At 39.7% G+C, this 19,603-nt stretch overlaps 1 protein-coding gene across 18 annotated transcripts in view; it reads left to right on the plus strand.

Annotated features, from left to right (window-relative positions):
* Positions 1 to 17,500, plus strand: part of TUB (TUB bipartite transcription factor) — a 157,555-nt gene extending 140,055 nt beyond the window's left edge. For 10 of the 18 annotated variants that reach the window (XM_068944977.1, XM_009684711.2, XM_009684712.2 and 7 more), the window contains 9 exons: positions 1,920 to 2,087; positions 5,756 to 5,827; positions 6,824 to 6,945; positions 7,840 to 8,031; positions 8,579 to 8,691; positions 9,805 to 9,919; positions 15,135 to 15,233; positions 15,642 to 15,813; positions 17,210 to 17,500. In XM_068944977.1, coding sequence (XP_068801078.1) covers positions 1,920 to 2,087; positions 5,756 to 5,827; positions 6,824 to 6,945; positions 7,840 to 8,031; positions 8,579 to 8,691; positions 9,805 to 9,919; positions 15,135 to 15,233; positions 15,642 to 15,813; positions 17,210 to 17,343 — 1,187 coding nt within the window. In that variant the 3' untranslated portion in view covers positions 17,344 to 17,500. The remainder of the gene's footprint in view (positions 1 to 1,919; positions 2,088 to 5,755; positions 5,828 to 6,823; positions 6,946 to 7,839; positions 8,032 to 8,578; positions 8,692 to 9,804; positions 9,920 to 15,134; positions 15,234 to 15,641; positions 15,814 to 17,209) is intronic. The other 8 variants (XM_009684715.2, XM_068944980.1, XM_068944982.1 and 5 more) reach the window with 2 other exon arrangements.
* Positions 17,501 to 19,603: the final 2,103 nt, after the last annotated feature.

Genomic DNA, 19,603 nt, shown 5'->3' on the forward strand with positions numbered 1-19,603 from the left:
AGTTAGTCCAGGGCTTTGTTCTTTCAAGATTGGATGGATAGATTGTTTATTTGTTAATATTACTGTAACTAAAGCAAATGTGCAGGGTTGGTGCAGAAACAGCCAAATAAAGTTCTGCGTGCTGCAGAGGAGTCAGTAATTCCTTATGACCTTGACATCTTAGAACTTGTGAAATGTCAGTCACATCTCTTATTCATCTCTCTCTTTTCCTTTTAACCTGAAAGCTTTTAAACACTTCTGCAGTGTAGAGCTGCACCTCATTAGGTAGTTGCACAGACAGTGCTGTTCCTGGGGGTGTTTCCATTTGTGCTTCGCGTCACGGTGGCAGTGACAGCCAGTATGGAAAAGTATAGCTAAATGTACAATTCAGTTGTATTTTGATGCAAGTTGACAGCTCCTAGCAGAGGGTTGAAATGGTATGTTCAGAGACTTCTGCTACAGATCACAGTCTGAAAAAATCCCATTCCCCCTTACAGCTCCCTCTAACAGGATTTACTCAGCTCTGTTTGGTGTGAGGAACACCATATTCTGTTATTGAACTAGCTCTTTGTAATGCTTGTTAATGCTCCATCGGATTGCTGATTTACAGGCATTTCAGAACACCAGCAGTATACAGGCTTTTATTATTTACTATATCTATAAATGATAATATTACCATTTATATTGGTGCAGAAATGCATTTTTATATTACCAACGTAGTAATACATATCAGCAACTGTATCTTAACTAAGAGTTGAAGTGCATTTGCAATCTGATGTTTTAATTTGCTATCCTGAAGAAAAAAAATGTTATTAGCATGTATTTTCATTTTTCCGTCTTCACAGGCGATTTACAGTAATAAGGAGGTAAATTGTTTCTGACTGTGGAGTTCAGAACCCAAGGAATTTTTATTATCCTTTTTATAGTTTACTGTGATCTTTTAACTGTATGGCAATGTACTAACTCAGCAGACATTTTTAGGCTTGTTAACCTGCTGTTCTTCCTTATGTATACATTGCTAGATCTACATGTGAGTTTCCCAGGCTTCTGAAATTTTGAAGCGTTGGTTGGCAATGGCAATCCCTGTGTATTAGGGGATACAGCATAGTATGGGACGGACTTAGGTTTATCTGTTTCTGAACCAGTTGTGTCCTTGGGAAAGCTGCATCCATTTTCTTTATCTCTCCAGTGACTTTGTTTAGTTTTCAGTGTCTCTGGGGCATGGACCTGTGTGTTTGGTGGGCAGTAGTGAAATCATGGTTGTGATCGTGTTGATTATGGTTGTGATCTCTTGGAGATTCTCTAGTGCAAATGAATTATAAGGCAGTTCCACTTATTAAAATTGGCACATAAAGATGAGCAACTGGCACCTTGATTCACATGTTTAAACACTCATTTAAGGCATCCAGGTGCTGAATGATGTGCCTAAGAATGGCACCAAGTGCCTTACATAAATAGATTCCTCTCTGAAGGAGAGATGAAATCTGCTGCTTGTTTGGGTCTCAGTGACAAACTGAACAACTCTGAAATAATAGACTATAAAATAAAGACCCAGGAAAGTTGAAGAAGTCCACAAGTGTTAACAGTTTAAAAATGCATCTGCTGGAAATTTTTAATGAGCATTGTTATGATTGTTTTGCTATGTGGAACTCAGAACAGTCTCTATCATATTTAGAGTTTTATATTCTAAAATTTGTGTGTTCTGATTGCTTGGTATCCTCAGAGCGCACTGAAGCGAAGGTGTCTCGCAGAAACGGAGATGCTGCTGACAGAGGTGCGAAGGCTTGAAGGAGACACATGTCTTGCCCTTCTCTCTTACTGCTAATATTTTATATGAGCCACTGAGCTTTGTTTCTTAGAAAAGATATTTTTTGCGAGTGATTCTCTTCTCAGTAACTCCTTGACCCAACGACAGCTAAGTCTTTTGCTGTTGTCTGAAGGGATTGATGGCCCAGCTGCTTTTCAAGAGGATATTCAGAAGATAGGAAGTCAAGTGCAGATTCTCACTGTTGGACAATCAAGCCATGATGAAGATGATGGAGAGAAAATGGCTAGTGGCCAACAACAGCAGAACAAACAGGATCTTAGAACAGCAATGCAGAAAAAGGGTAAGTAGCCAAAGCTGCCTCCTTATTGTTGTTGCTTGCTTTATATATGCCGATGACTCCCCCTATTCTCACTCTCAACCTTATCCTAAGCAAAGATTGGGACTCTCTGTTTCTTCTCCCTTTCAGTTTAGGCACTGAAAGGGAGAAGAGTACTCACTACTACAATAAGCAGTAGTCAGTAATATTGTCTCCTTAACAGCAATGAAGTTCTTTTGGCCCCAAAACCAAGAGCTCTGCAAGCTATCAGGGATGTGGCTTTCACATCACTACTACTATTGAAGTACAAGGCAAATGTTAATGCTTATATCCATCTGTTCACATTTTGACATTATACTACTCTGGAAATCACATACTTGAGGGTTGAGGAAGAGTCTGGAATAACAACTTTTAAACTAGAATGTTAGTTTTAATTTTGCTGTTAGTTAAACTCTATTCTTGTTTTCACAACGTATGGTGTTGCTTGCAGACGTGAAAATGACAGAACTGTGTATTTTGCAGCATTTCTCGGAGGTATACGTTGTTCTCAAATGTGCTATTTGTTTGTTTGTTTCTTTCTTTCTTTCTAAGGGCGTGCGTGATTTGGGAGATAGATTGTGTGTATATGCATTCATGCATCTGTTCCTTCCTTCCTGTTGCATCTTTCATCAGACATTAACTGTAGGAAGGAAGAAATCATAAAATCTTCACAAAGCTTTTTCTGAAGGAAATTGCTTAGGAGTTCTTCTTCAGTGTATAGCTTTTGAAGCTAAGATGGCTTGAGCCAAGACTGCTGTGATGCTTTAAGAATAAACTCTTTGTGTATAAAGAGCAAAATATAAGTGCAAACTTGACTCATCTAGAATACGCTATTCATACCTAAATGCTAGCCTTTCGTCTGCAGAGCAGCTCTCACTAGGATTCATTTTTTCTGGGACATTGCTCTGCAGATGTGAGCAACTCCATCTGAAATGGGCAGGTTTTCTCCAAAAGTGGCACTTCCTGGGTATTTGAATAGAAAGCATGTTGGCATGACTAACAAGTTCTGATCTGTGCAGTGATTGTGTTGTCTTAGAGCATGGCTCAGAATATTTATTCATCAGGCATGCTACTTACTAGTATCCCAGTTGACTTAAAAATTCTCAAATTAGGTCAGAGCTCTCTGATGTATTGCTTTGGGGGACATTTCTATTTTTGATGATTTTTTTTTCCAGGTTAATAAATATTTTTATTCTCTCTCTTTTTGGTTTATTTTCGGTGGAAGCAATTTTTTTCTCCTTGGTTGTTTATTGTTCTTAAATGTACAATACAGCCGTTTCTTACTGAGGTCTAAATATACTCCTGGTCAGAACAGACAGACCAGCTAAAACTGGTCCACTCGTATGCTTAGAGTCTATGTGGGGACTTTTGTTTTAACTGGGAATGCTGGGATTTACTTATTTTTATTAACAATGGGGCTGTGCTCTGTGGGACACAGAAAGGTATTTAGACAAAAATGCAACTAGTGGTGTCTCCGTAAAGTATTTTTACTGATTATTTGGCTTGCCCCTTGATGCCAGTGGAAGAGGCTTGGCAGACAGTTTTGAGTATTCCAGGATTCATGGGAACCTTCGTGTAAAGCTGGGCTTTTCACAGGGACTCCCCGTGCTGTTTCACAGCTTACAGCACATCCTTACAACTGTGTCCCCATTGGTCTAAAGAGTGTTCAGAGTTGTTATCACCCATCATCAATCCTTGTCTTACATGGAACAGGAGCAAAAGGAGAAAACCACACAAGGGAGCACTAACTGGCCTAGTGGGAAAGGCCAGGTCGATTCCAATTAGATGTGCACAGCCCTGATTTGTTCCCATTCTGCTCTTTAACGGTAACTTTGTGGAGGGAAATTTTGTACGCTTCTTAGCAGAATGTAGCTCTGCTCTCCAAAGATCACCTAGAAAGTCCGTTTCTGTTATAAGACGATGCAAAGAAATATGCCATTTGCAAAGAGAAGATGCCACTTGCAAGCAAATGCCAAATGTTTTATTTGATTTCTCCATCTGTTGGAAATTGCCATAGCTAGAATCATTTTCTTCCTGCAGGAAATATTCATCCTTTTGATTTCAGTAGTCTTAACATGTAGAATTCCTTGCTGGCAAATGAGTCACTAGGACAGAGCCAGACTTCCTTAAGTTTTAACACTGAATAACTAACATTTAGTCTTCGCATTTGTCAGTTTCGTATATGCCTCTGCAAAGACTTGGAATGCAGCAATTTGGTCTTAGTTCTTTTCCTCCTGAAGCTGCAGCTGTTTTGAAATTTTAGGAAGTAATAGATTTGATTTCCGGGTCCAAGAATTAAAACAGGAGCTCTTTGAAGCATTCTTCCCGCCCGAGAGTGGGCTTTTCTAAGAACGGCACAGAAGTTTCACCACCAAAAAAATTAGTGGTGAAATTGTTAGCACAAATATAGAAAGTAACAGATTATGGCTGTGCATAATAGCTTATGCAAGCACCAGCTTTTCTGCACAGATGCCAGCCGAGAAGATGGATTGCCTAGATTAACCATGCATATTTGGCTAGAACATGGTTGTCATTATTAGGAAATAATGCTTATGGTTAATGAGTGAGTTGTGCAGACTTTGAAAATGTATCTGTTGACCCTAGAGCTCAGGCTTCACTTGCATACCAGATTCTATTGAAAACTTCATGCTGCCGCACTGTGTGGTGTATGTCCAGAGTAGGGAACTGAAAAAGTGGATAATGGGACCGTTCATGTTGCATCTGCATGAAATACAAACATTGCATATATGTGTATTTCACCTTTATACTCTTCCCTCTTATTAATTTGATGTTGTTTCATTATCCAGTATACATCTGGTGTCAAAAGCTGTTTTAAAGGGATATGCGTTGAAGTTATTGGAAGCAGCAAAAAATAATTGCATGAAAATAGCATAAAAATAATTACAGGCTTTTTAATGTTGTTTTTCATTCAGTGCCAAAAATTTGAACTGAAGAATTCCATTATTGATACTGACTCCAATATTTATATTTCTGTGCATTCATTTGGTTCAGTCTCTGTCTGTTGCAGACCAAGACCATATTCCAAAAAACTAAATTGCATGTAAGTCTCTCTGTCCATCCCTGGAAATACCGGAAGGACAATTTAAAGAGCCTGAGAAAGACAGTGAGCAGCAGCTGCCTAGCCAGTGAAGAGGACACGCTGGGCAAAGGGATTTAGATAGAATGTAGGCTGTCTGAATATGATTCTGGATACTTTTTTCAATGTTACTGAATAAGCATTTGTGTAGAACTTGGGTATATCACTTGTGTCTATCAATTTGTATTTCTGTGTGTTAGAATTCATAATAAGGCCAAAAACTTACCATGAAGGACACACAGCACACAGGAAGGTTTGCAATGAAACCATTTAGCGTGGGTGATGCCTTATGAAGCTTCAGTTCTGCAATTCAGGTCTTTTTTACTTAATTCAAAGTTCTAAAAAATAAGATGACAGCAGGTATAAGCAGGTGGAAGGTAAATTTGGTTGTACAGAGAAATAGGATTTCCATAAGGCATAAGGAAAGTTCTGGCAGCAGCATTATGGCCCCATCCAGCAAGCCCTTAGTCCTGTGAGGAGTCCTGTTGACAAGTTAGGCTTGTTTGCACAAATGAGGGTTTGCAGAACCAAGCCCATGGATTTTTTCCTTTCCCAGATCCCCATGCAAATACATCCTGGTCCACTTCCACCTCCCAATCCAGTCTTGTCGCCCTGGATCATGTTCCTGGTAAGTACGGAAGGAATAAGTTAATTATGCCCAGGTTGCCTGGCTTCAGAAATCTTTCTGTTTCATTTATCCTTCTGCATCTAACTTAACCACTAGTGGAAGTTCTGGACTAATATCTCTCCCCCCAACTCTGCCCCCCTCTCCCCACCTCTGCCCCCCTCTCTCCCCTCTCTTCTCTCTCTCTCTCTCTCTCTCTCTCTCTCTCTCTCTTTTTGGAAAAAAATCTTGTATAGTCTGCCTCTAATATGTGGAGTTTAGACTTTAAGCTTAAGTACAGGGTGACTTCCCCTGCATGATACTCCTTGAAAAACTAGGGCTGGCAAATGTCCCACCATTGACACCTTCTGCTGCTAAGTGCTCTTTGGTGTTCAAAGTTCTGTTCCCTTTGAAATATCTGACTTCTGAGATTCTTGTAAAGTCAAATTTTTAAGTGCTCTGTGGCGATTCCTTTGGCCTGGGCTGATGTTCTGATTTTTTTCATTAAATAAATATACAAGAGAACATTTCCTTGATATGAATGTTTTTTCTCACTGCAAGACCTGCTCCTCATGAAATTGCACAGGATCAGGTAAGCGTGCTGTTAGGAGGGTTCATATTTTAATTGTTAAAATTTCCATGTAGCTGTGGTGTGTTGTACACTCAGCTCCAATTTCAGATTTAAGATGTTGTGTTGTGTTTGAAGCACTTGCCTGGAAAAAGGAGGTTTGAGTTTTAATTCCTAGCTGAGTATTGTTTGTGTTTTGCTGGGTAACTCAGTGCTCTCTGTAGAATGGAAATCATGATATTTCCTTTCTCATTTGTTGAAACGTTTTAGCTCCTCAGGGCAGGTACCGTCTCACCCATGTATGTACGGTACCTTATGCAAGGAGTCCCTCCCTTCACCTTGCCTCACCTGTAAGCCTCAGGGTGCAACAATATAATGAATGATACTTTGCCTCCAGTATGTGTAGCTTTATTATATTAGTATTTCATGTAAGTGCATTGCTTTCTCCGCAGGCATTTCAAGCAGCATGAATTTTGATGAGGAAGAGGACGAGGAAGATGAAGACAGTTCCAGTTCTTCACAGTTAAACAGTAACACCCGTCCTGGTTCTGCCACGAGCAAGAAATCCAATAAGGTAAGGGGTCAGTACAAACAAAGGAGTAGTGAGGGTTACTATGTGCTGTGTGATTGCAGAGCGCAGTCAGGATAGGCCTGGCTTTCTTGTTTCGTTTTTAATATGCGCTAAAGTATCTCGGGTGATTTGCTGTGATAACTCTCAAGGTTCACAGAAGGAAGCAAGGAAAATAATGACTTGGAGAAAAGCGTAGCAAATATTGTCTGGACATGAATGATGAGGAAGGTAAACAGTAAATATTTACCTTTCCGCGTTGCGCAGGTGCGCAGAAAGATCTTTTGTCTCTATTGCCTTTCTCTGTGCAGTTTCCCACCCTGTTTTCACTGCTACTGTCCAAAGATAAAATAGAAGTTTGAGATGTTTAAATATTCTAAGCCACAAACACTAGCTAAACTACTTGATGATGCCCCACTGTTTTCTGTACTGTACCGACTTCTCATTTCTCTTACAGCCTTCTCTGGCTTAATCTGTCTCTCCCCAGCCCATTTCTTCCTTTTGTCAACAACCAGCACTGTCCTTCATTGGTATGACTTCTCAAAGGAAGCATGTTGAGATGAGGATGAGCCAGAGTTTGCTCTGTGCCATTACAGCACTCTGATGGTGCAGCTGCCCTGTTCCACTCTGCCAAATGTGTCCTGAGCACTAAGCATCCCAAAGCCTTCCACAGGCCTTCAGTAGCCAAGAGCCTGACCGACTGGAGGGAGAGAGTTCCTTAACTTGAGAAGCTGCCCTGAAGGCACTGAGGCCACTGAGGAATTGGAACAGAAAAGACAATATGTCTTTTTTTTTTTTTTTTTTTTTTTTTGAAGTGCAGCTGTTGTCAAATGCCATTCCTTTGTAATTATAACAGTGTGACTTAAGTTGAGGAAATCTGAATGTTGCTTACTGTTCTAGGAAGCAGCCTCAGCCCCCAGTCCTTCCACGAATGAGCCTCTCATTGATGTTGATGACCTGGAGGAATTTGCTGTAAGACCTGCTCCACAAGGTGTCACCGTCAAATGCAGAATCACAAGAGACAAGAAGGGAATGGATCGAGGGATGTACCCTACTTATTACCTCCACTTGGAAAGGGAGCATGGTAAAAAGGTCATAAAATAACTTGAATGGCATACCAGTTGCATCTGAATATAAAAATCATTAAAAATCTGAAGAAATCTGACAAGGAAAATATAATCTTATATTTTAAATATATGTTCCTGTTCCAAAAGCAAAACAAGAGTATCACTTTGTTCCACTTCCTTTCTTCATGTATATCTAATCTTTGGCCTTAAGAGAATCCCATGCATGGCAGCTTAATGTGACAGTCAGCAGTTGGGGCTCTTTGCATTCTGTGGTTTGAAAAGCTTCTGTTTTCAATCCCACTGGAAGAGCCAGTGCAGCTTAGAATTAAACATTTAACAAAATAGTTCAGATTTAATTATTTAAACCATAAATAATGGACTGAGTGGTTAAAAAGTCACTTTCCCTTTCTGATTTGTATCTATTTTTGCTAAGTCCCAGGTCACCTTCTGTGACTTTGGTAATGATGCTGGAAGACAGAAAAGTTGCCTCTGGTTTCCTTATATCAAATTAGGATGCAGTGTGAGCTAACCCCTTTGGCGTTCTAGAATATGGTTCTTTTTGCACTGCTTAGGTGTTTCTGTTAGCTGGAAGGAAACGAAAGAAGAGCAAAACCTCTAATTACCTCATCTCCATAGACCCAACTGACCTGTCTCGAGGTGGAGAGAGCTTTATTGGAAAACTGAGGTAAACACTGATACATCTAAGGATTTTTTTGTTTTTTGCATAATACAGATTTAATCCGAAATTAAACCTATCAGGCTCTATGACCTCTTAACTAGTCTTGTCTATACCATCATGTGGTAATTGTCTTAAAGTTTTCAGTTATCTGCGGTAAGTTTTCAAAATGTCTCAAGTACTTAAGAGGTCACATCTCATTAAAAGTCAGGAGGACAGATGCTCTTAAAATGCCCAAAGGCCCGATTCTCACAGGGGTGTACGGGCACCTGAAGAGGCAGACAATCTAATGGGATTTTCAGAGCGCATGAGCAGACTTTGTCTAGCCCCTTTTGATATAAACACCTTTGAAGTTCTTCTTTTAGTACTCTGAAAATCTCTTGCCTTTTGCCTAAAGGCCCTCATTATTTACAAGTAATGCAGTTCTTTCAGAACCACATGCTTCTTTTCTACCTGTCACCCCATCGTACATCAGTCTGTTGTTCGTATCTACCTGGTATCTCTCAGTGTATGTTTAGATTGTCTGTGCCTGAGGAAAGGGACCTTACTACTCCTTGCTGTTTGCCTGCGTAGATCTCAGAACTTTGTGCGCTACTGCAGTATAAACGCAGGATGAGGATAATCCAGTTTTAATATACTCAAAGTCATATTTTGCTCTCATTTGTATGATTTCAATTTAAATAGTAAAAGCTGACCTTATTTATAACTTCATGAAAATCACTGTCCATAGTCTAATAGAGCTAGTAGTCAAACAGGTAAGAGAGTAAATGTTTTGTTAAAGAATAAACATATTCTTGAAAACAAAAAACAAACTAAAACAAACAAAACAAAAAAACCCACCTCAATGCTTCCTTATTGCCTTCTTGAATTTACTAGTTTTAAGATGTCATGAGAAACCTTTGGGGTAATTATAGGGACCTTTACTGTACTCCACCGTAATGTACCTTTACATTTTTGTTATGGCCTGTAATCTAGGAGTTGCCATTCAGTTGTGATTTGAGGAGGCAACTATTTGTACTTGATATTCTTTGTCTTTCTTTTGGGGCTATAACACAGTGAAGAATAGATGGTTAAGACAGTGTTATTGACAAAAGGTAATTTGTTTTTCCATTTTTTTAATAGATCAAATCTTATGGGAACCAAGTTTACAGTTTATGACAACGGAGTAAATCCAATGAAAACAACAGCAAGCCTGGAGGCGAATATCCTGCGTCAGGAGCTAGCTGCTATTTGTTACGTAAGTACTGCTCACAGGCAAAATATGCAAGAAAGAGCAGTTCAGTTTCTGAAATAGCATACTGAATTTCCTTCTCACTTACAATTATGTAAATCAGCGTTCGTGCTTTGACGCAATCAAACACCTGATCTTTGCAACAGAAACCAGGAATTTCAGCTGAAAGTAGAGGTGAAAAATTTTGTGTGCAGAGCCAGGTTGCCCAGTTCTCACCTTCAATCAGAAGATGCTGGAGCTTTTACATAATGCTCTGGAAGGGGTAGGATGCTTTACAGTCATGCAGGTACCATCTGAGAAGGCCTGCTGACTTGGGAGGAGCAGTTATACAGATGGATTTACTGCACTAAGGCATGATGCAGTAACATTTTAACGTTGTAAGGCAAAATGTAATGATGTTTTGGAGGAGGCCTCTCTGATCCAAAACACAGGTAGCTGGATAGCCACATCTGCAGCAGTGGCTGAGAAACTCAGGATAAAAGCTCTGGAACTCCTTTCTACTAGGAAAAAGAAGAGAGAAGAAAATCCAAAATGCACCTGAGTAAGAGAAACCAGCCTACTACTGAAGGGCACTTGTCAGGGATAATGAAGGCAGCTGTGAATCAGGACTTGAAGCACAGTTCTCTTGTTACATGATCATTGGACTACTCTTTTGGTGAGGGTACTCCTGCCCAGAAATTTCTGGGCAGAAGAAGCTCTTCCAGTCAAAATTGACTTCTACGTGCTTCTACAAAAAGTTTTCTATTTTCACAAATCGACAACCTCCAACAAAAATACCCCCAAAAAACACTTTTCTGAAAAGTTCCTGCTCCGCTCTCATCAAGGATGCCTGGAGCTCTGGCAGGTCCATCTGTCACAGCGTATCCTGTACAAATCCACATATTGTGTTCTTGGAAAGGTCAGCCTCCAGGGCCTTTCACACCTGGAAGCTTTCAGGTGTGAAAATTAAAGCAGAGAGCCACCTTTTCCCATGTCAAGTGCTGAAAGCACTGAGGGGCAGCAATATTAACTGTCAACTTGTTCTTTTCCTGCTGCTTAGGTCTTGTGTGAGTATAGTATAAATGGTATATTTCTCCCATTCAGGCACTTGGCCTCTGGATTCATACACCCCTGCCCTGGTACCCCAGGGCATCTCTGAGACTCTCAGGAGGTCTATCTAGCAGGACAAAGTCCATGATCTCACATCAGCTTACAGCTGGATGGAGGTTTCAGTAGGAATGTAAAAGAACTTACATGTTTAGCAAAGTTAATTTTACTGGTTTATATAGGAGGGCATTCCCTGGAGCCAGGCAGCTAATCTTTTGGGGCAAACTGGAAATACAAGGAGAAAATAAAAGCAGTTTAAAAAAAGAGTTATATGTTGAAAAATTTAAGCTTTGCTTGTGCACATCAACAACAATGACATTTGAACCGTTAACGTTACCAAATCCAAAACTCAGTTGCAGTTCAGTGGAGGTAACTAGAAGTGTGACATGAGTACTGGAAAGAACAGAACCATTGCCACTGTTTGGAGAATGTGGCTAAGACTAAGGATGTTTATATATGCCTGTTCTGAGATCAGCAGTTTAAAACTTGCACATTTATATAAGAAAATGACTCATTCCATTGATGTTTTAATGTTTATGGAGTAAGGTAGCAGGATTGCAGGTGTGCTCTGGCCACGTGACAAAAGAAAATCTTAATGATATTTCATTAATAGCCAGACTTGCTAAAGTGAGATTGTTCCTGTCTGTGGCAGAACCACAGCAAAGAAGAATGCCATAAAGACCATTCCCCAAACACCCTTGTCCTTAGGTAACCTTTTAATTCCTGCCCTGATTTTTTTTTCTGCAGCAGAAACGATAATAAACGGTATGTTGAAAGTACCACTGTGCAGCTCGCTGCCTTTCAGCAACTCTGATCAAATACCCACCTGGAGAGTGAGTTGTGCCCAACATCTCAGCAGGTCTAGTTTATACAAGGAGAAGCTGGCGATGCACACACCGTTAACTGTGTAGTAATCGTGCTGAAATCTCTCCTTGTGGAGCTCACCTTAGGGCATGTTCCAAGCAACACGGATAAAGTTAGTGCAAGGACTGCGCTTCATCAGGTGCTCTGAATTGTTTTTACTCTTCCTCACTGATGGCATGCTAGCAGATTAATAAACCTGCAGCAGCACCTAATGGCTGATTCGAGAATCGCTGTGGTTTTGTGCATAAATGTGAAGGAAAATTTATCCAGAGCCAGGGTGCATAACTGTACCATTTGTACCAGGACATTCTGCTGTGGGTTCCTTTATATCCACAGAAGCTCACACTTCAGTTTGCATCTGATTCTGCAAGCCTGGAGCTCAGCTGATAGTCTGAGGGGTGACTTGGATTTCTTTAAAGCAAAAATGAAATCACATATTTCTGTTCAGGCCTTAATCGTTTGCATTGTGATGTAATGTACTGGGTTTTGTGGGCTTGGACTTTCTATGGAATGATTGTTTCTACAGACTATGTTAAGGGCAAGGCACACTGTTGTGTGAGTCAAATCCAGAAAAGGAAGTGGCTGAAGTCAAGGAAAGCTTGGGGATAACTAAAGCAATCATGGGTCTCCTAGAGAGCTGTTGTCAAGCAAGCAGCGGAGATATACGGCAAATAGCTTTTATCATGGCAGCTATTGCCGTCCTAGTGAAATGCTTACATAATTTCATGACAGTGCATAATATTTTAAAAACAAAACTGAGGAGAGGTTCTGTGCTTTTTCAGTCAAGTTTGTTGCGATGCCTCCTTACAGGATCAGCTTTCTGGCTGGGCTGAGACAGAGTACGGCTTCCAAGTAATAGTGGGCCGGGTCTGTAGCTGATTCAAATTATTAGAGCGCTGGTCAAGTCAATAGAGCTCTGCCAGCTAAAAACACTAATTTTGAGTCCCTATGTAAATCAAGATGTCAGTGGCATTAAAATGCTGTGAAATCAGAATTTGGCCCATGTTCCCCTAATACTGCCATTTGTAGTTCTGAATATACACACACAAAATACTGGAGGGAGGAAATAGAAGAGAAGCAAGGAAGGGCACAGAAGATAAGGGGAATTAATTTCATTTGGATGCAGATCTATTGGAAAGATCCACTCCTAATTAAAGCTCCTCTTCTGCCCCTACTGTTTTACTTATGTATTCCATATTTATAGAATTTTAATTTTGTACTTTGATTTTAGCAAATAGTTAACATTTGCCAAGAAAACATTTGATATGATTGGAGATTAACGTAATGTGCAACTAGAAACCTTTCCCTTCCATTCCCATATTATTTAACAGAAGTGTTGATTTTAGTGTTTCTGAGTAAATCCAAAGAATATGGTGCTCTTGTTTCAGAGAGATAATACTGCTTGTTGGGAGGGAAGTGATTCACCACTATTATTTAATTTTGCTTGGAACAATGTTTTTAACCAGTCAGCATCTAAATGAATTGTATATAGCATAACTGCAGCTTGACGAGAAGAGCTTTTAAGCCATTGCAGAGGAGACCGAAATTGACAGTCGTTAGTTGAAAATATCCATAAACATGAATCTTTTCTTAGAAATTGTCTTTTGCTGTGCTCAGTCTCTCCTGCTTATAAAATCTACTGGCAGTCATTTCAGTTTGAGTTTCACCATGATACAGAACCAAGTAGCTACTTCCAACGGAACTGATGACTTTCGTTCAGTCTGCCAAAGGCCTTGATATAAGTGCTTCAGAAAAGAGGTAGAACATTTCCCATTGATGCATACAGTCTTGAAGATGTATAAATGTAACTGGACTGCTTCAAGAGTCTTCAGCAAAATAACTCAATGGGATTTATCTTGCATGCATGAAGCTCTTGAGTAAGTTGTGTAAAATCTCCAGATGGTTTGCTGAAACAGCCAAAGAAATTTCAAAGATCTGACAGATGGCAAAACTTTTTCTGCATGAGTAAATTTTAGGCGTGTATTTTCAGATGTTTTTAGCGAGTGGAAAACCCTCACCGGATGCGTGGATTTTTGCATGCAAAAGTAGAGATATTGTAGAAAGCTTTGTGTTCCAAGTAAACATTTTAGGTAAATGTGTAAAAGGAGAGATGTCTGAACCACTTGTCACTTCTGAAAGTACCAGTGGTAGAGCCATACCAGCTGTAGCCTGGAGGTGACCTGTTCTTGGCATCTTGCGGTAGGTCACTGGGATTATCACCAATGGGAATTTTCTTCCTGAGATTCCCTAGCAGGTGTCCACAGCCCTTCACCTGGGAAGGGCAGAGGGCCTTGTGACCAAAAAACAAAAAAAGGCACATAACATGAAGGGATGAATTTTCAGAGGTGTCACTGATCATCTCTCTTTCAAATACTCAAATTAATGCTAAAATATACAATCAGATTTTACTGAGTGAGTTGGAAAATAACAGCCTTTATTTTTTTTTTTTGTTGGGATCAAAGAAGATGACTTACTGAAATACATAGCCCCAGGTGGTTCAGTGAAAAATGTGCCTCGTGTGAAAAAAAGACTTCAGGTGTATTTGGATTTTAGTGGTTGTTTTTTGAGAGGATAGTACAGTGCTAGATGGTTTGGTGAAAACCTGGCTAGAAAGGAACCAAATCATGTTTGATGGAGGAATTAGTATTTTCCATGGATATGTTGTTGGTGCCTATGTTATTTCTCTGCTGTCTCTGCCTTTATAGCTCATAAAATTTGCATTCATGCTAATATGTTTGTTTTTTTACCATCCTCATCTCTAAGCCCAACATATCTGAAGACTTTGAAAACCACAGCACTGCTAACAGATGCTCTTACTGGCAGCTTCTGCTTATTTGCTTTTATGCTGGCTATGGAATAAATGGAGTTGGTCCCCATATATTTAATTTTGTTTCTCATCAAAATATGTGACTGAACTGTATGGTATTTAAATTACAACTACTGTATTTTGAGACTGAGTATCCAAGCGATCTGGTTATATATCCTTTTTTAACAAAGAGAATTTTTTTTTTTTATTGTATTAAGGTTACTGGCAGCCAGTTATAGGAGTGTTTGTGGAAACACTCTCCAGTTCTGTTTTTCCTGTTGTCGGGGCTTCTAAGAGAAAGCTAGAATGTTTGGCAGCGTCAGTGAAGGTAGGAGTTTCAAGATGGCTTTTGAGATGGCTTTGACTAGCAAGTAATTTCCCTGGGCTGCCAATGTATCTCTCTTGTTGAAGAAGTTAACTTAAAGAAAAACAGAACATGATGAATTCTTTTCTAAACATTTTTAGGAAACAAATGTCTTGGGGTTTAAAGGACCTCGCAAAATGAGTGTGATCATACCAGGAATGAATATGGACCATGAAAGAGTTTCCATCAAACCACGAAATGTAAGGCATACCACCAGTCAACAATAATAACAACTTGAATTATTTTTCAGTTAGAGTTGTTGTTTTGCGTCTCTGAAGGCTTAGAGGTTAAAAAAAATCAGTCTATGTTTGAACAGTTGTAAAACAACGGGATGTGTAACTGGTTCTCTGGCTCACAATAGCAGTACAAATAATAGAATGTTTTGATAACAAAAGATACAGCTAAGCTTTTCCAAGCTGTGGAAAGGATTTAAATGCACAGTCTCATTCAGATACCTCAGAGTTCTCTGTTTCATTCAGTGATGCTTTGCTGAGAAATGAGGGGGACAATTTTGTCTTTGGACTATGATTTATGAACATTTTTTTTGTGTGAATGTATTTTTTGCCTTGTGAAAGTCTTAAACTGAAGCGTGTATCTGGTGTGTGCAGGAACATGAGACACTTCTTTCAAGATGGCAGAACAAAAATACAGAGAGTGTCATTGAACTGCATAACAAAACTCCAGTCTGGAATGACGACACCCAGTCCTATGTTTTAAATTTCCATGGTCGAGTCACGCAGGCCTCCGTGAAAAACTTCCAAATTATTCATGATAATGACCGTAAGTATAGCTCCATTAGCGAAATGTGTGGAAACAGTACTGCATACGCAGCTTGACAGTGATTCTGCCCTTATTGTTTTCACTTGAATGAGTTTAGTTACTTGGGTCCAACTCGCTGCTCTCTGCCTTGTGTGGCCATTAGATTTGTGTAAATTGGGTGCTTAAAAGCTCCTGTTTGATACCTACTAGAAGTGATTCTGCTATGTGCTACCTTAGCTTTCTCCCTTTGCTGCCCAATTTGTGAACCAAGGAGCAGTACAGACTCCTTTCTGCTCTGTGCTGCATTGCCTGCTTCCAGCCAGCAGGACTGTGGGGCAGTATCGCTCTGTTCCAGCACTTGTTGCGCACGAATCCTTCCCAAGTTGGTTGTTTGCTGTGGTCCCCATACACTGTCCGCCTGGAGCTGGTGCGGTCAGACTGGTCCTATCCTCTTTGCCATTACTACTCCTAGCCCTGCAGTACCCAACCTGAAAATATTGGGACTACCTCTCACACCACCACTAGGACCTCACCTGTACGGTGCTTTCCTCCAGCCTCGTATGGCCCCTTAGCTCTCAGGCTAAGGTACAATTGTTGGAGCAGGGGAAAGACTGATTTCACACCACTTGGCACTTATTTTAGGCAGGCATAAATAGGCACTAGGTGCTGGACCACACTGGGTTAGAGCAGTGCCATGCTTACACAACAAGAGAGCATTGGAAATTGTGATAGGAGTGGCTGTGCCAGTCTCTGACAGCTAGACTGAGTTTGAAATATTGATTTATGCATTTGCTGCATTTTCTAAAGGAAAATTATTAGGTCTGGTCCTGGAATGAAACCACGTGTTTCAGGCTATGAATGAGGCTGAAATTTCCTCTTCCTGACCAAAAAAAAAGTACAAAAAAGAAAATAAGTTGAGGAAAAACTTCTGAATTTCACATAACTAGGAGACATGCTTAGACCTAGATTGCAATCACACGTTCTCTCCTTCCCTTTTATCTTTACTTATCCACTTGCCTAAAGTAAGTAGGAATTGAGTTAGTCCATTCTTGGTACATATGAAATTCAGCACTTGGTCTATATAACAAGCTTGCGAATTTTATACAGAAGCAGTTTTCTCTCTGTGTTTATGAAATTTCATGCCTATAAAAGCAAAGACCATTTTTCTCTCTGCGTAATTTTTTTTTAAAAAGACAGTACAAGTTTTGCAATCCTTAATCGTTCAGCTATTCCTCACTCAAGATATCCTTGCTTGTCTCTCTGATGTCAGCACATCTACTGCCATGACTAAGTGTTGCAAAGTTTGATGTGTGAGTAGTGTTCTTCCGGGGCAGAGGACGGTGTTGAATGCATGCTTATTTAGTAGGGGCTGCAAACGACAATAATGCTCTGTCGCTTTTTATGACCTTTCTTGCAGCTGACTACATTGTGATGCAGTTTGGCCGTGTGGCTGAGGATGTGTTCACCATGGACTACAACTACCCAATGTGCGCACTACAAGCCTTTGCTATTGCCCTTTCAAGCTTTGACAGCAAGCTGGCTTGTGAGTAAAGGGGCATGGGAGAGCATCCTCTCAGAGGAAGCAGTTTGCCATATGATTCCCCTTGCTGGTGTCACTGACAGTCTGTACTAAACAGGTCAGGGAAAATGCAGTTCTGGAGGAGCACTATATTGCTGTGGAGAAAATAAAATTAATCTTTTAAAAATTCAGGACATTCAGGAAATACTGTTTTCCTTCTTTTTCTCTCATATTTTTCTGAAAGTGGCATCAGGTTTGTGTAAATAGAAGTCTTATCTCATGTTCTTGATTATGTTATGGAGATGTGCCATGATGTACTGTACCGTGGCTCTAGTAGCACCATTATAATGGTGTGTCTTTTATAAATCCAGAAAGCACGCTCTCAAAAAAATTCTTTTTACATTTAAGAATAATTCTGAGGCTGCAGTCATACCTCACGGTTGCATTCCTGCATTGGATAATCTGAGCTCCACATCATCCAACGTAAAAGAAAGATCACAACAATGATGCACTTTTTTGAATTTGCAAGGAGGATCTCATGTAGCATAAAGCCAAGTCTGAGGGTTGAAATCCTATACTGGACTGAACTTGATGCATTGCTATTGTATATGTAGAAGGGCATGGTGAATTTTAATTGCAGGAGGAGGAAATGGAGAAGTAGAAAGCACAAAATAATGTTGCACAAGTCACTTGAATTCTAAGTTGTCATTATGTATGTTTTAACATCTACATGCTTTTTAATTTGTTTAAAATGAAAACGTAGTGGAAATACAGCAAAGGAAAAAGAAAACCCTCGAGATGCCAAGAAAGCCTAACTTATGTTGAATTTGGCATGTTGCGTGTTGGGAACTTATATCCTTGTATTGCTGTGGTAATTCAAACACATATTTGGTATGAAGTGATACAAACAGTTGGATAAAGGCTGTCTGCACAGAATCTCATTTTAAGCAGGCTATGTGAAGCTGAGGAAGGTAAATGGAAATATTTTATTAAATTTGTCTGGCCTTTTGCAATTTTAAAATTTGTTGACTGCATTTTTTTGAACTTTCAGCAACAACGACTTTTCATATTTATTTACCATTGTAAGAATGCTTGAAATCGATTGAAACTCTGTATTTCATTCTGTAATGTAATGTCGTGCCAGCTACTGAGCTAAATCATTCTAGGCAAATCTAGTGCATGTTGCATACAAATGAGATATTGGCAGGACACTGAATAGCTTGCAATAGTGTTTTCTTTTGTTTTGTTTTGTTTTTCTGATTTTTCTGGTGTATATATAAACAAATACCATTTCAAAACACAAGCAAAGAGCAAGCCGTTCTCTCTTCTTCTAAATATCTCAAAAGCCAAGAGCTGCACCTGAAAGCACAGCTTAAAACACCTTTAAAAATAATGAATCTTTCTATATTGTTCTACACAGTATTATCCCAGAAGGCACACAAAATAATAGAATTTATATGTAGTTCACCAAAAGATTATTGAAATGTGAGTGGAGTGAAAAAGTAATTGTGTTTTATTCTGTGTGTATTCAGATCCCCCCTTTTTACTCTTTATAGCCTCTTGTGTTGCACAACCAAAGATTATATAATGAGAAAATGAAATCAAATCTGCTTGTCTCATAGCTTTCAATCCCTTTTTGACTGTAGGGGACAGGCCGTAAGGACAGGTTGTGCCATTTGGATTGTGTAATTTAATAAAAGAAATAACGCTGTCTTCTGTCATTTGCCTTCAGGTCACCTTCCAAGTATACAGGCAAGGAAGTTTCAGGGGACTAATATGCTTGCCGTTGGTATTGTTCACTTCACAGTGAACAATATTTGAAAGTTTTTTCAGATGGAGATGGAAATAAATAATTGACAGCTTTTTTTCCTAATTGTCTTTATGGGAAAAAAGTCTACTAGCTTTGAACTGTTTTCTTGAGGGACTCAGCCTGTCAAATGTGATCTTTAAATAACAGGAGGCTGTCATTTTTCTTGAGCCTTTTTTGCAGGAAGCATTTCCACGTAACTGTATAAGCTGGAAAGTCACCTCTGTTTGAGGTAAATGAGCAGTCAGATCCTTCAGAGAAGGATCAAAATGATGAGTCAGGAGCTGCAGTCTGTTACGTAGTGCTTCGTATGTGGATGCTTTGTTTCCACCCCTAGTTGGTGGTTTTGTACTGCCTCGCATCCCCATCCATGACCTCACTTTGAATTTTAACACAAAGATGGCTCTTATGCCTTTAGTTACCTGTCATCAGTCTTTAAACACTAGTGCCAGTGATGATCAGAATTTTTGTTTAGCCTGTTGCAA

This window comes from Struthio camelus, chromosome 5, assembly GCF_040807025.1.
Source record: "Struthio camelus isolate bStrCam1 chromosome 5, bStrCam1.hap1, whole genome shotgun sequence".
NCBI classification, from domain to species: domain Eukaryota; kingdom Metazoa; phylum Chordata; class Aves; order Struthioniformes; family Struthionidae; genus Struthio; species Struthio camelus.